Consider the following 16,878-nt stretch of genomic DNA (forward strand, 5'->3'; position numbering starts at 1 on the left):
GAACATCAGATCTAGGTGTCACTGACAGCAGGTGAACATCAGATCTAGGTGTCGCTGACGGCAGGTGAACATCAGATCTAGGTGTCGCTGACAGCAGGTGAACATCAGATCTAGGTGTTGCTGACGGCAGGTGAACATCAGATCTAGGTGTCTCTGACGGCAGGTGAACATCATATCTAGGTGTCACTGACGGCAGGTGAACATCATATCTAGGTGTCGCTGACGGCAGGTGAACATCAGATCTAGGTGTCACTGATAGCAGGTGAACATCAGATCTAGGTGTCACTGACGGCAGGTGAACATCAGATCTAGGTGTCTCTGATAGCAGGTGAACATCAGATCTAGGTGTCGCTGACGGCAGGTGAACATCAGATCTAGGTGTCTCTGACGGCAGGTGAACATCAGATGTAGGTGTCACTGACGGCAGGTGAACATCAGATCTAGGTGTCTCTGACGGCAGGTGATCATCAGATGTAGGTGTCGCTGACGGCAGGTGAACATCAGATCTAGGTGTCGCTGACAGCAGGTGAACATCAGATCTAGGTGTTGCTGACGGCAGGTGAACATCAGATCTAGGTGTCTCTGACGGCAGGTGAACATCATATCTAGGTGTCACTGACGGCAGGTGAACATCATATCTAGGTGTCGCTGACGGCAGGTGAACATCAGATCTAGGTGTCACTGATAGCAGGTGAACATCAGATCTAGGTGTCACTGATAGCAGGTGAACATCAGATCTCGGTGTCACTGACGGCAGGTGAACATCAGATCTAGGTGTCTCTGATAGCAGGTGAACATCAGATCTAGGTGTCGCTGACGGCAGGTGAACATCAGATCTAGGTGTCTCTGACGGCAGGTGAACATCAGATGTAGGTGTCACTGACGGCAGGTGAACATCAGATCTAGGTGTCTCTGACGGCAGGTGATCATCAGATGTAGGTGTCGCTGACGGCAGGTGAACATCAGATCTAGGTGTCGCTGACGGCAGGTGATCATCAGATCTAGGTGTCGCTGACGGCAGGTGAACATCATATCTAGGTGTCACTGATAGCAGGTGAACATCAGATCTAGGTGTCGCTGACGGCAGGTGAACATCAGATCTAGGTGTCACTGACAGCAGGTGAACATCAGATCTAGGTGTCGCTGACGGCAGGTGAACATCAGATCTAGGTGTCGCTGACAGCAGGTGAACATCAGATCTAGGTGTTGCTGACGGCAGGTGAACATCAGATCTAGGTGTCTCTGACGGCAGGTGAACATCATATCTAGGTGTCACTGACGGCAGGTGAACATCATATCTAGGTGTCGCTGACGGCAGGTGAACATCAGATCTAGGTGTCACTGATAGCAGGTGAACATCAGATCTAGGTGTCACTGATAGAAGGGGAACATCAGATCTAGGTGTCACTGACGGCAGGTGAACATCAGATCTAGGTGTCTCTGATAGCAGGTGAACATCAGATCTAGGTGTCGCTGACGGCAGGTGAACATCAGATCTAGGTGTCTCTGACGGCAGGTGAACATCAGATGTAGGTGTCACTGACGGCAGGTGAACATCAGATCTAGGTGTCTCTGACGGCAGGTGATCATCAGATGTAGGTGTCGCTGACGGCAGGTGAACATCAGATCTAGGTGTCGCTGACGGCAGGTGATCATCAGATCTAGGTGTCGCTGACGGCAGGTGAACATCATATCTAGGTGTCACTGAAGGCAGGTGAACATCAGATCTAGGTGTCACTGACGGCAGGTGAACATCAGATCTAGGTGTCGCTGACGGCAGGTGAACATCATATCTAGGTGTCACTGAAGGCAGGTGAACATCAGATCTTGGTGTCGCTGACGGCAGGTGAACATCAGATCTAGGTGTCGCTGACGGCAGGTGAACATCAGATCTAGGTGTCACTGACGGCAGGTGAACATCAGATCTAGGTGTCGCTGACGGCAGGTGAACATCAGATCTAGGTGTCACTGACGGCAGGTGAACATCAGATCTATGTGTCTCTGACGGCAGGTGAACATCAGATCTATGTGTCACTGACGGCAGGTGAACATCAGATCTAGGTGTCACTGACGGCAGGTGAACATCAGATCTAGGTGTCGCTGACGGCAGGTGAACATCAGATCTAGGTGTCACTGACGGCAGGTGAACATCAGATCTATGTGTCTCTGACGGCAGGTGAACATCAGATCTATGTGTCACTGACGGCAGGTGAACATCAGATCTAGGTGTCACTGACGGCAGGTGAACATCAGATCTAGGTGTCACTGATAGCAGGTGAACATCAGATCTAGGTGTCACTGACGGCAGGTGAACATCAGATCTAGGTGTCGCTGACGGCAGGTGAACATCAGATCTAGGTGTCACTGATAGCAGGTGAACATCAGATCTAGGTGTCACTGATAGCAGGTGAACATCAGATCTAGGTGTCACTGACGGCAGGTGAACATCAGATCTAGGTGTCACTGACGGCAGGTGAACATCAGATCTAGGTGTCGCTGACGGCAGGTGAACATCAGATCTAGGTGTCACTGATAGCAGGTGAACATCAGATCTAGGTGTCACTGATAGCAGGTGAACATCAGATCTAGGTGTCGCTGACGGCAGGTGAACATCAGATCTAGGTGTCACTGACAGCAGGTGAACATCAGATCTAGGTGTCGCTGACGGCAGGTGAACATCAGATATAGGTGTCGCTGACGGCAGGTGAACATCAGATCTAGGTGTCGCTGACGGCAGGTGAACATCAGATCTAGGTGTCGCTGACGGCATGTGAACATCAGATCTAGGTGTCGCTGACGGCAGGTGAACATCAGATCTAGGTGTCGCTGACGGCAGGTGAACATCAGATCTAGGTGTCACTGATAGCAGGTGAACATCAGATCTAGGTGTCGCTGACGGCAGGTGAACATCAGATCTAGGTGTCACTGACAGCAGGTGAACATCAGATCTAGGTGTCGCTGACGGCAGGTGAACATCAGATCTAGGTGTCGCTGACAGCAGGTGAACATCAGATCTAGGTGTTGCTGACGGCAGGTGAACATCAGATCTAGGTGTCTCTGACGGCAGGTGAACATCATATCTAGGTGTCACTGACGGCAGGTGAACATCATATCTAGGTGTCGCTGACGGCAGGTGAACATCAGATCTAGGTGTCACTGATAGCAGGTGAACATCAGATCTAGGTGTCACTGACGGCAGGTGAACATCAGATCTAGGTGTCTCTGATAGCAGGTGAACATCAGATCTAGGTGTCGCTGACGGCAGGTGAACATCAGATCTAGGTGTCTCTGACGGCAGGTGAACATCAGATGTAGGTGTCACTGACGGCAGGTGAACATCAGATCTAGGTGTCTCTGACGGCAGGTGATCATCAGATGTAGGTGTCGCTGACGGCAGGTGAACATCAGATCTAGGTGTCGCTGACGGCAGGTGATCATCAGATCTAGGTGTCGCTGACGGCAGGTGAACATCATATCTAGGTGTCACTGACGGCAGGTGAACATCAGATGTAGGTGTCGCTGACGGCAGGTGAACATCATATCTAGGTGTCACTGAAGGCAGGTGAACATCAGATCTTGGTGTCGCTGACGGCAGGTGAACATCAGATCTAGGTGTCACTGACGGCAGGTGAACATCAGATCTTGGTGTCGCTGACAGCAGGTGAACATCAGATCTAGGTGTCGCTGACGGCAGGTGAACATCAGATCTAGGTGTCTCTGACGGCAGGTGAACATCAGATCTATGTGTCACTGACGGCAGGTGAACATCAGATCTAGGTGTCACTGATAGCAGGTGAACATCAGATCTAGGTGTCACTGACGGCAGGTGAACATCAGATCTAGGTGTCACTGACGGCAGGTGAACATCAGATCTAGGTGTCGCTGACGGCAGGTGAACATCAGATCTAGGTGTCGCTGACGGCAGGTGATCATCAGATCTAGGTGTCGCTGACGGCAGGTGAACATCATATCTAGGTGTCACTGACGGCAGGTGAACATCAGATCTAGGTGTCGCTGACGGCAGGTGAACATCATATCTAGGTGTCACTGAAGGCAGGTGAACATCAGATCTTGGTGTCGCTGACGGCAGGTGAACATCAGATCTAGGTGTCACTGACGGCAGGTGAACATCAGATCTTGGTGTCGCTGACAGCAGGTGAACATCAGATCTAGGTGTCGCTGACGGCAGGTGAACATCAGATCTAGGTGTCTCTGACGGCAGGTGAACATCAGATCTATGTGTCACTGACGGCAGGTGAACATCAGATCTAGGTGTCACTGATAGCAGGTGAACATCAGATCTAGGTGTCACTGACGGCAGGTGAACATCAGATCTAGGTGTCACTGACGGCAGGTGAACATCAGATCTAGGTGTCGCTGACGGCAGGTGAACATCAGATCTAGGTGTCGCTGACGGCAGGTGAACAACAGATCTTGGTGTCGCTGACGGCAGGTGAACATCAGATCTAGGTGTCGCTGACGGCAGGTGAACATCAGATCTAGGTGTCACTGACGGCAGGTGAACATCAGATCTAGGAGTCACTGACAGCAGGTGAACATCAGATCTAGGAGTCACTGACGGCAGGTGATCATCAGATCTAGGTGTCAATGACGACAGATGAACATCAGATCTAGGTGTCACTGAGGGCAGGTGAACATCAGATCTAGGTGTCACTGAGGGCAGGTGAACTTCAGATCTAGGTGTCACTGACGGCAGGTGAACATCAGATCTAGGTGTCGCTGACAGCAGGTGAACATCAGATCTAGGTGTCACTGACGGCAGGTGAACATCAGATCTAGGTGTCACTGACGGCAGGTGAACATCAGATCTATGTGTCACTGATAGCAGGTGAACATCAGATCTATGTGTCACTGACGGCAGGTGAACATCAGATCTAGGTGTCGCTGACAGCAGGTGAACATCAGATATAGGTGTTGCTGACGGCAGGTGAACATCAGATCTAGGTGTCTCTGACGGCAGGTGAACATCAGATCTAGGTGTCACTGAAGGCAGGTGAACATCAGATCTAGGTGTCGCTGACGGCAGGTGAACATCAGATCTAGGTGTCACTGATAGCAGGTGAACATCAGATCTAGGTGTCACTGACGGCAGGTGAACATCAGATCTATGTGTCACTGACAGCAGGAGAACATCAGATCTAGGTGTCACTGACGGCAGGTGAACATCAGATCTAGGTGTCGCTGACGGCAGGTGAACATCAGATCTAGGTGTCGCTGACAGCAGGTGAACATCAGATCTAGGTGTCGCTGACGGCAGGTGAACATCAGATCTAGGTGTCACTGACGGCAGGTGAACATCAGATCTAGGTGTCGCTGACGGCAGGTGAACATCATATCTAGGTGTCACTGAAGGCAGGTGAACATCAGATCTTGGTGTCGCTGACGGCAGGTGAACATCAGATCTAGGTGTCACTGACGGCAGGTGAACATCAGATCTTGGTGTCGCTGACAGCAGGTGAACATCAGATCTAGGTGTCGCTGACGGCAGGTGAACATCAGATCTAGGTGTCTCTGACGGCAGGTGAACATCAGATCTATGTGTCACTGACGGCAGGTGAACATCAGATCTAGGTGTCACTGATAGCAGGTGAACATCAGATCTAGGTGTCACTGACGGCAGGTGAACATCAGATCTAGGTGTCACTGACGGCAGGTGAACATCAGATCTAGGTGTCACTGACGGCAGGTGAACATCAGATCTAGGTGTCGCTGACGGCAGGTGAACATCAGATCTAGGTGTCGCTGACGGCAGGTGAACAACAGATCTTGGTGTCGCTGACGGCAGGTGAACATCAGATCTAGGTGTCGCTGACGGCAGGTGAACATCAGATCTAGGTGTCGCTGACGGCAGGTGAACATCAGATCTAGGTGTCGCTGACGGCAGGTGAACATCAGATCTAGGTGTCACTGACGGCAGGTGAACATCAGATCTAGGAGTCACTGACAGCAGGTGAACATCAGATCTAGGAGTCACTGACGGCAGGTGATCATCAGATCTAGGTGTCAATGACGACAGATGAACATCAGATCTAGGTGTCACTGAGGGCAGGTGAACATCAGATCTAGGTGTCACTGAGGGCAGGTGAACTTCAGATCTAGGTGTCACTGACGGCAGGTGAACATCAGATCTAGGTGTCGCTGACAGCAGGTGAACATCAGATCTAGGTGTCACTGACGGCAGGTGAACATCAGATCTAGGTGTCACTGACGGCAGGTGAACATCAGATCTAGGTGTCACTGACGGCAGGTGAACATCAGATCTATGTGTCACTGATAGCAGGTGAACATCAGATCTATGTGTCACTGACGGCAGGTGAACATCAGATCTAGGTGTCGCTGACAGCAGGTGAACATCAGATATAGGTGTTGCTGACGGCAGGTGAACATCAGATCTAGGTGTCTCTGACGGCAGGTGAACATCATATCTAGGTGTCACTGAAGGCAGGTGAACATCAGATCTAGGTGTCGCTGACGGCAGGTGAACATCAGATCTAGGTGTCACTGATAGCAGGTGAACATCAGATCTAGGTGTCACTGACGGCAGGTGAACATCAGATCTATGTGTCACTGACAGCAGGAGAACATCAGATCTAGGTGTCACTGACGGCAGGTGAACATCAGATCTAGGTGTCGCTGACGGCAGGTGAACATCAGATCTAGGTGTCGCTGACAGCAGGTGAACATCAGATCTAGGTGTTGCTGACGGCAGGTGAACATCAGATCTAGGTGCCTCTGACGGCAGGTGAACATCAGATCTAGGTGTCTCTGACGGCAGGTGAACATCAGATCTAGGTGTCTGACGGCAGGTGAACATCAGATCTAGGTGTCAATGACGACAGATGAACATCAGATCTAGGTGCCTCTGACGGCAGGTGAACATCAGATCTAGGTGTCACTGACGGCAGGTGAATGTTATCATGAGATCAGTGTGTGGATACAAAACAATGTTCTTCATCTTAACTCAGACAAAACAGAGATCATTGTCTTTGGTCCACAGAAGCAAAGAGAACATGTTAATAGTCACCTTGAGACTCTCCATGAAACCTAATAATCAGGTTATACATCTTGGAGATAGTAATGGACTCAGACTTGGACTTTAACGTCACATTAAGTCAATAACATCAGCAGATTTTTACCCCCTGTAACATTTTGAAAATCAGAGGAATAATGTCTAAATCAGACTTAGAAAGACTGATCCATGCTTTGGTCCACAGCAGGTTAGACTACTATCATTGTCTTCTCACTGGACTCTCTAAACCAGCTGTAAAGCAGCTGCAGTACATCCCGAATGCTGCTGCTCGAGTCTTGACTAGAACCAGGAAATACGACCATATTAGTCCAGTGCTTAGGTCACTGCACTGACTTCCTGTTGTTCAGAGAATAGACTTTAAAACATCTCCGCTTGTGTACAAGTCTTCTCATGGTCTTGTACACACACATATACATATGTGTGTGTGTGTGTGTGTATATATATATATACATATATATGTATGTGTGGGAAAAAAATCACAAGACTATTTCATCTCTACAGGCCTGTTTCATGAGGGGGGGTACCCTCAATCGTCAGGAGATTTTAATGGGAGCATTCGCATACCATGGTTTATATAGGGCACAGAGTGGGTGGGTACAGGCTGGCCTAGGGGCGTGGTGATTGGCTCATGTGTTACCTAGGAGGTGTTTCCGTCTATGGCGGCATGTTGTTACAATTTCGCTGCGCTTGTTGAGGGATGACAGGTCTGGACGGTAAATAATAAACAGTTTCTCTTTCAAGCATAGGTTGCATCTTTTATTACCACTATTGTAAGGTGTGCTGGATGCAAGAATTTGCCATGTTATTGAATATTCAACATTATTGTCTTTGAGGTCCCAAATGTGTTTGCTGAGTTCTGTGGTATTTCGCAGGTTTTTGTTCCTGAAAGAAGCCTTGTGATTGTTCCATCTGGTTTTGAATTCACCCTCGGTTAATCCTACATATGTGTCGGATGTGTTAATGTCCTTGCGTATTACCTTAGATTGGTAGACAACTGATGTTTGTAAGCACCCCCCGTTGAGAGGGCAATCAGGTTTCTTTCGACAATTACATCCTTTGTTGGTTTTGGAGTCGCTCTGTCTGAGGGCCGACGGCTCATTTGCAATTGTTTTGTTGTGGTTTGAGATGATTTGTCGTATATTGTTCATGCAGCTGTAGCTCAATTTAATGTTGTTCTTGTTGAATACTTTTCTTAGGATGTTGTCTTTGGGAAAGTGTTTGTCAATCAGATTGAGGAATTTGTGTCCAATGTTCGTTGAGACGTTTTTGCTGTATGGGGGGTTGTACCAGATGATGTCGTTCCGTTTTCTGTTCTTTTTTGGCTGGTTTCCTGGCGTGGGTTCATAGGTGAGGGTGAAATTGTATCCGCTTTCATCAAGGGCTTTTTGGTACGGGGGGGTTGCTTGGTCAAATTCAGCTTTGCTAGATGACAGCATCGATAGCCTTTTATTGATTCCGGTAGGTATTCTTTTCGTGGTGGTGGGTGGGTGGTTGCTGTCATGGTGCACGTATTGGAGTGTTGTGTTGGGTTTCGTGAATGGTTGGTAGCTGTTATTTCTCAGGTTGAAAGTGACGTCAAGGAAGTTGACGGTTTGCTTGTTGGCTTCAATCGTGATCCGTAGGCCGTTCTCTTTGAAAATTTGGCATATGCGCTTCTTGGTATTCTCGCTGCTCCTTGGCGAGGCGCGACACACTGCCAGTCCGTCATCACGGTAAATGCCAAGGTTCAGATTGAGGCTAGCGAGCTGGGAGAGGAGGAAACTCCCAACGAGTTCACACGTTTCTGCTCCGTCAAAACTTCCCATAGTGACGTCAAATGTTGCATTGTTCTTTTTTTGCCATGGTGTACTGTTGTGGATGAGAATGGATATATATATATATATACATATATATATATATATATATATATATATATATATATATATATATATATATATATATATATATATATATACAAACCCCCAAAACCAGTGAAGTTGGCACGTTGTGTAAATGGTAAATAAAAACAGAATACAATGATTTCCAAATCCTTTTCAATTTATATTCAATTGAATAGACTGCAAAGACAAGATATTTAATGTTCGAACGGTAAAACTTTATGTTTTGTAGATATTAGCTCATTTGGAATTTGATGCCTGCAACATGTTTAAAAAAAGCTGGCACAAGCGGCAAAAAAGACTGCGAAAGTTGAGGGATGCAAATCAAACACTTATTTGGAACATCCCACAGGTGAACAGTTTAATGGGGACCAGGTGGGTGCCATGATTGAGTATAAAAGCAGCTTCCATGAAATGCTCAGTCATTCACAAACAATGATGGGGCGAGGGTCACCACTTTGTGAACAAATAAATATTATATAAAAATATAATATAATATGATCAAATAAATTGACCTGCTCAGTGGCCTTGTGGTTGGAGTGTCCGTTCTGAGACTGGAAGGTCGTGAGTCATACCAAAGACTATAAAAATGGGACCCATTGCCTCCCTGCTCAGCACTCAGCATCAAGGGTTGGAATTGGGGGTTAAATCACCAAATACTTCCCGAGCCCAGCCATTGCTGCTGCTCACTACTCCCCTCACCTCCCAGGGGGTGAACATGGGGGTGGGTCAAATGAATCTCCATAATGCAGGGGATCATTTCACCACACCTCGTGTGTGTGTGACTATTTTTGGGACTTGAACTTAACTTTTAACTTGAATATAATATATCAGTACTGCAATGAGGTGGCGACTTGTCCAGGGTGTACCCCGCCTACCGCCCGAATGCAGCTGAGATAGGCTCCAGCGACCCCTCGTGACCCCAAAAGGGACAAGCGGTAGAAAATGGATGGATGGATGGATAATATATCAGTATATATTATATACTGTATATATATTATGTAAATATTACATATATGTTATATTTTATATTGCTACCATGGTACGTTTTTAGTGTATTTTATACCTTTTGTTTTCGCCTTCTTTTTGTGCCCTTGTGTGCACGACCCTTTTCATCTTTTGAAATGAGCTACTGTGTGGAACAATTTCCCTTGTGGATCAATAAAGTTGAAGTCTAAGTCTAAGAACAATATTTCTCAACGAGCTATTGCAAGGAATTTAGGGATTTCACCATCTATGGTCCGTAATATCATCAAAAGGTTTTGAGAATCTGGAGAAATCACTGCACGTAAGCGATGATATTACGGACCTTTGATCCCTCAGGCGGTACTGCATCAAAAACTGATTTCAGTGTGTAAAGGATATCACCACATGGGTTCAGGAACTGTTTTTTTCTAACCTAACGTATATATATATATATATATATATATATATGTATGTGTGGGAAAACAATCACAAGACTATTTCATCTCTACAGGCCTGTTTCATGAGGGGAGGTACCCTCAATCGTCAGGAGATTTTAATGGGAGCATTCGCATACCATGGTTTATATAGGGCACAGAGTGGGTGGGTACAGGCTGGCCTAGGGGCGTGGTGATTGGCTCATGTGTTACCTAGGAGGTGTTTCCGTCTATGGCGGCATGTTGTTACAATTTTGCTGCGCTTGTTGAGGGATGACAGGTCTGGACGGTAAATAATAAACAGTTTCTCTTTCAAGCATAGGTTGCATCTTTTATTACCACTATTGTAAGGTGTGCTGGATGCAAGAATTTGCCATGTTATTGAATATTCAACATTATTGTCTTTGAGGTCCCAAATGTGTTTGCTGAGTTCTGTGGTATTTCGCAGGTTTTTGTTCCTGAAAGAAGCCTTGTGATTGTTCCATCTGGTTTTGAATTCTCCCTCGGTTAATCCTACATATGTGTCGGATGTGTTAATGTCCTTGCGTATTACCTTAGATTGGTAGACAACTGATGTTTGTAAGCACCCCCCGTTGAGGGGGCAATCAGGTTTCTTTCGACAATTACATCCTTTGTCGGTTTTGGAGTCGCTCTGTCTGAGGGCCGACGGCTCATTTGCAATTGTTTTGTTGTGGTTTGAGATGATTTGTCGTATATTGTTCATGCAGCTGTAGTTCAATTTAATGTTGTTCTTGTTGAATACTTTTCTTAGGATGTTGTCTTTGGGAAAGTGTTTGTCAATCAGATTGAGGAATTTGTGTCCAATGTTCGTTATATATTAGAGATGGCCGATAATATCGGAAATTATCGGTATGGTTTTTTTTTTGTTTGTTTGTTTGTTTTTTTATTATTAAATAAACATAAAAAACTCAAGATACATTTACAATTAGTACACCAACCCAAAAAACCTCCCGCCCCCATTTACACTCATTCACACAAAAGGGTTGTTTCTTTCTGTTATTAATATTCTGGTTCCTACATTATATATCAATATATATCAATACAGTCTGCAAGGGATACAGTCCGTAAGCACACATGATTGTGCGTGCTGCTGGTCCACTAATAGTACCAACCTTTAACAGTTAATTTGACTCATTTTCATTAATTACTAGTTTCTATGTAACTGTTTTTATATTGTTTTACTTTCTTTTTTTATTCAAGAAAATGTTTTTAATTTATTTATCTTATTTTATTTTATTAATTTAAAAAAAAAAAAAGGACCTTATCTTCACCATACCTGGTTGTCCAAATTAAGCATAATAATGTGTTAATTCCACGACTGTTTATATAGCGGTATCGGTTGATATCGGTATCAGTGGATATCAGTATCGGTAATTAAGAGTCGGGATATCGGCAAAAAGCCATTATCGGACATCCTTAATATATATATATATATATATACATACATACAGTGTATATATATACAGGTAAAAGCCAGTAAATTAGAATATTTTGAAAAACTTGATTTATTTCAGTAATTGCATTCAAAAGGTGTAACTTGTACATTATATTTATTCATTGCACACAGACTGATGCATTCAAATGTTTATTTCATTTAATTTTGATGATTTGAAGTGGCAACAAATGAAAATCCAAAATTCCGTGTGTCACAAAATTAGAATATTACTTAAGGCTAATACAAAAAAGGGATTTTTAGAAATGTTGGCCAACTGAAAAGTATGAAAATGAAAAATATGAGCATGTGCAATACTCAATACTTGGTTGGAGCTCCTTTTGCCTCAATTACTGCGTTAATGCGGCGTGGCATGGAGTCGATGAGTTTCTGGCACTGCTCAGGTGTTATGAGAGCCCAGGTTGCTCTGATAGTGGCCTTCAACTCTTCTGCGTTTTTGGGTCTGGCATTCTGCATCTTCCTTTTCACAATACCCCACAGATTTTCTATGGGGCTAAGGTCAGGGGAGTTGGCGGGCCAATTTAGAACAGAAATACCATGGTCCGTAAACCAGGCACGGGTAGATTTTGCGCTGTGTGCAGGCGCCAAGTCCTGTTGGAACTTGAAATCTCCATCTCCATAGAGCAGGTCAGCAGCAGGAAGCATGAAGTGCTCTAAAACTTGCTGGTAGACGGCTGCGTTGACCCTGGATCTCAGGAAACAGAGTGGACCGACACCAGCAGATGACATGGCACCCCAAACCATCACTGATGGTGGAAACTTTACACTAGACTTCAGGCAACGTGGATCCTGTGCCTCTCCTGTCTTCCTCCAGACTCTGGGACCTCGATTTCCAAAGGAAATGCAAAATTTGCATGGTTGGGTGATGGTTTCCTGAGATCCAGGTTCAACGCAGCCGTCTACCAGCAAGTTTTAGAGCACTTCATGCTTCCTGCTGCTGACCTGCTCTATGGAGATGGAGATTTCAAGTTCCAACAGGACTTGGCGCCTGCACACAGCGCAAAATCTACCCGTGCCTGGTTTACGGACCATGGTATTTCTGTTCTAAATTGGCCCGCCAACTCCCCTGACCTTAGCCCCATAGAAAATCTGTGGGGTATTGTGAAAAGGAAGATGCAGAATGCCAGACCCAAAAACGCAGAAGAGTTGAAGGCCACTATCAGAGCAACCTGGGCTCTCATAACACCTGAGCAGTGCCAGAAACTCATCGACTCCATGCCACGCCGCATTAACGCAGTAATTGAGGCAAAAGGAGCTCCAACCAAGTATTGAGTATTGTACATGCTCATATTTTTCATTTTCATACTTTTCAGTTGGCCAACATTTCTAAAAATCCCTTTTTTGTATTAGCCTTAAGTAATATTCTAATTTTGTGACACACGGAATTTTGGATTTTCATTTGTTGCCACTTCAAATCATCAAAATTAAATGAAATAAACATTTGAATGCATCAGTCTGTGTGCAATGAATAAATATAATGTACAAGTTACACCTTTTGAATGCAATTACTGAAATAAATCAAGTTTTTCAAAATATTCTAATTTACTGGCTTTTACCTGTATATATATATATTTATATATATATATATATATATATATATATATATATATATATATATATATATATATATATATATGTATATATATATATATATATATATATATATATATATATATATAGGTGTTGGTTGGTTGTGATAAAAAATATGAATAATAATAGAAAGGATCTTCCAGGCCTTCCTGTTGGAGCGTGTGGGCGTGGGCCACAGCATCACGTTGGTTGGATGGTATACCAGGAGCGTGGAGCGCATCATGAAAAACTTGACATGCAGGCGGGACAAGAAGGACTTGATGAGGGTCCGGGATGTGACGTTCGATGGCGTCCCCGTGCGTGTTTACGAGCCTGGCGCGGAGGGTGGTCTGAGGAGAGGCCTGCTCTACTTGCATGGAGGAGGCTGGGCTTTGGGCAGCGCCAGTAAGTGCTCATCTGGACTTCCTCTGCAGACTGGGTAATGAAGGAATGTTTGTGTTGGATGACAGAAGAAGGTTCTTACCATGAAAACAACAGAATGACGGCCAAAAAGCTTAATGCGGTTTTGGTCTCAGTGGAGTAAGTCCAAGTTCTGCCGGAAGACCTAATGTTGAACACGTTCAATTCTTACCGTCTTGTCCTCCCAGGTACCGTCTTTATCCCGAGGCACAATTTCCTACGCAATATCTGGACTGCCTCAATGCCGCCAAGCACTTCCTGTCCCCAGAGGTGCTGGCAAAGTACGGCGTGGACCCGTGTCGTGTGGGCGTGTCCGGTGACAGCGCGGGGGGCAACCTGGCGGCAGCAGTTGCTCAAGAGGTAATCAGGAATGGAACCATGAAGCATTCAAATCTCCTCTTACAGTTTTGGTGTTCCAGTCAACTTGCATCGAGCACCAGTCGATCATAATATTTTATTAGAGCGTATCAAAACACGTATTGGTATGTCAGACTTAGCTTTGTCGGGGTTTAACTCTTATCTTACTGACAGGATGCAATGCGTCTCCCATAATAATGTGACCTCGGACTATGTTAAGGTAACGTGCGGAGTTCCTCAGGGTTCGGTTCTTGGCCCTGCACTCTTTAGTATTTACATGCTGCCGCTAGGCGACATCATACGCAAATACGGTGTTAGCTTTCATTGTTATGCTGATGACACCCAACTCTACATGCCCCTAAAGCTGACCAACACGCCGGATTGTAGTCAGCTGGAGGCGTGTCTTAATGAAATTAAACAATGGATGTCCGCTAACTTCTTGCAACTCAACGCCAAGAAAACGGAAATGCTGATTATCGGTCCTGCTAAACACCGACATTTATTTAATAATACCACCTTAACATTTGACAACCAAACAATTACACAAGGCGAATCAGTAAAGAATCTGGGTATTATCTTCCACCCAACTCTCTCCTTTGAGTCACACATTAAGAGTGTTACTAAAACGGCCTTCTTTCATCTCCGTAATATCGCTAAAATTCGTTCTATTTTATCCACTAGCGACGCCGAGATCATTATTCATGCGTTCATTACGTCTCGTCTCGACTATTGTAACGTATTATTTTCGGGGCTCCCTATGTCTAGCATTAAAAAATTACAGTTAGTACAAAATGCGGCTGCTAGACTTTTGACAAGAACAAGAAAGTTTGATCATATTACGCCTATACTGGCTCACCTGCACTGGCTTCCTGTGCACTTAAGATGTGACTTTAAGGTTTTACTACTTACGTATAAAATACTACACGGTCTAGCTCCGTCCTATCTTGTCGATTGCATTGTACCATATGTCCCGGCAAGAAATCTGCGTTCAAAGAACTCCGGCTTATTAGTGATTCCCAGAGCCCAAAAAAAGTCTGCGGGCTATAGAGCGTTTTCTATTCGGGCTCCAGTACTATGGAATGCCCTCCCGGTAACAATTAGAGATGCTACCTCAGTAGAAGCATTTAAGTCCCATCTTAAAACTCATTTGTATACTCTAGCCTTTAAATAGCCCCCCTGTTAGACCAGTTGATCTGCCGTTTCTTTTCTTTTCTCCTCTGCTCCCCTTTTCCTTGAGGGGGGGGGGGGGGGGGGGGGGGGGCACAGGTCCGGTGGCCATGGATGAAGTGCTGGCTGTCCAGAGTCGGGACCCGGGGTGGACCGCTCGCCTGTGCATCGGCAGGGAACATCTCTGCGCTGCTGACCCGTCTCCGCTCGGGATGGTGTCCTGCTGGCCCCACTATGGACTGGACTCTTACTATTATGTTGGATCCACTATGGACTGGACTCTCACAATATTATGTCAGACCCACTCGACATCCATTGCTTTCGGTCTCCCCTAGAGGGGGGGGGTTACCCACATATGCGGTCCTCTCCAAGGTTTCTCATAGTCATTCACATCGACGTCCCACTGGGGTGAGTTTTTCCTTGCCCGTATGTGGGCTTTGTACCGAGGATGTCGTTGTGGCTTGTGCAGCCCTTTGAGACACTTGTGATTTAGGGCTATACAAATAAAGATTGATTGATTGATTGATTGAGAACAAAAGTTATTCCTCGTTCTTTAGCAGGAGAAGATGTGAAGTTTGGTATTTGCTTTCAAACACATTTCTACTTTATGTCACAGATTTCCAACGATGACAACATGAGCGTGAAGTTCAGCGTGCAGGCCTTGGTCTACCCGGCACTCCAAGCTGTGGACTTCAACACGCCATCTTATCGGCAGAACCAAGACATGGTGTTGCTCTCTAGGCCGCTGATGGTGGACTTCTGGCTGCAGTACCTCGGCCTGGACCGCTCCTTCAAGGACCACTTCCTGTCCAACCGCTACCAGGCCGCCATCTTGCCGCAGCTCAGGGTGCGCGTCGACTGGACAGCCCTCCTGCCGCCAAAGTACAAGGACGGCTACGAGGTCGTTTCATGGCACGGTCAAACACGGCACGAGAGCCGTGTGCCGTCAGTTCTGCAGGATGTGCGTGCGGCGCCCCTGCTGGCGAGCTCGGCGGTGCTGGCCAGGTGCCCTCGTACGTACGTGGTGACTTGCGAGTACGACGTGCTGAGAGACGACGGGCTCATGTACGTGCGCCGCTTAAAGGATGCCGGCGTGGCGGTCACCAGCGAGCATTACGAGGACGGCTTTCACGGCTGCTTTAGCCTCACCTTGTTTCCTTTCCGCTTTGACGTCGGAGCGAAGATGCTTCGACGTTACATTTGTTGGATCGATGACAACTTGTAGATAAATGTAAGACATGAATATTTGACTGTAACTACAAAACCCAAAACCACTGAAGTGTGCACGTTGTGTAAAAGGTAAATAAAAACAGAATACAATGATTTGCAAATCTTTTCCAACTTATATTAAATTGAATAAATGATAAATAAATGGGTTATACTTGTATAGCGCTTTTCTACCTACAAGCAGAGGTGTGGACTCGAGTCACATGACTTGGACTCGAGTCAGACTCGAGTCATGAATTTGATGACTTTAGACTCGACTTGACAAAATGTAAAAAGACTTGCAACTCGACTTAGACTTTAACATCAATGACTTGTGACTTCACTTGGACTTGAGCC

The 16,878-nt window shown here is 45.8% G+C and overlaps 1 protein-coding gene across 1 annotated transcript in view; it reads left to right on the top strand.

Moving 5' to 3' along the window:
• LOC133571886 (neutral cholesterol ester hydrolase 1-like) overlaps positions 1 to 16,540 on the top strand; it is a 67,440-nt gene extending 50,900 nt beyond the window's left edge. Inside the window, exons 2-5 of the mRNA XM_061924406.1 lie at positions 13,536 to 13,776; positions 13,842 to 13,911; positions 13,980 to 14,151; positions 15,932 to 16,540. Of these exons, the coding sequence (XP_061780390.1) occupies positions 13,536 to 13,776; positions 13,842 to 13,911; positions 13,980 to 14,151; positions 15,932 to 16,540 (1,092 nt within the window). The remainder of the gene's footprint in view (positions 1 to 13,535; positions 13,777 to 13,841; positions 13,912 to 13,979; positions 14,152 to 15,931) is intronic.
• The last annotated feature ends 338 nt before the right edge of the window (positions 16,541 to 16,878 follow it).

Source organism: Nerophis lumbriciformis, linkage group LG29, assembly GCF_033978685.3.
Source record: "Nerophis lumbriciformis linkage group LG29, RoL_Nlum_v2.1, whole genome shotgun sequence".
In the NCBI taxonomy this organism is placed as follows: domain Eukaryota; kingdom Metazoa; phylum Chordata; class Actinopteri; order Syngnathiformes; family Syngnathidae; genus Nerophis; species Nerophis lumbriciformis.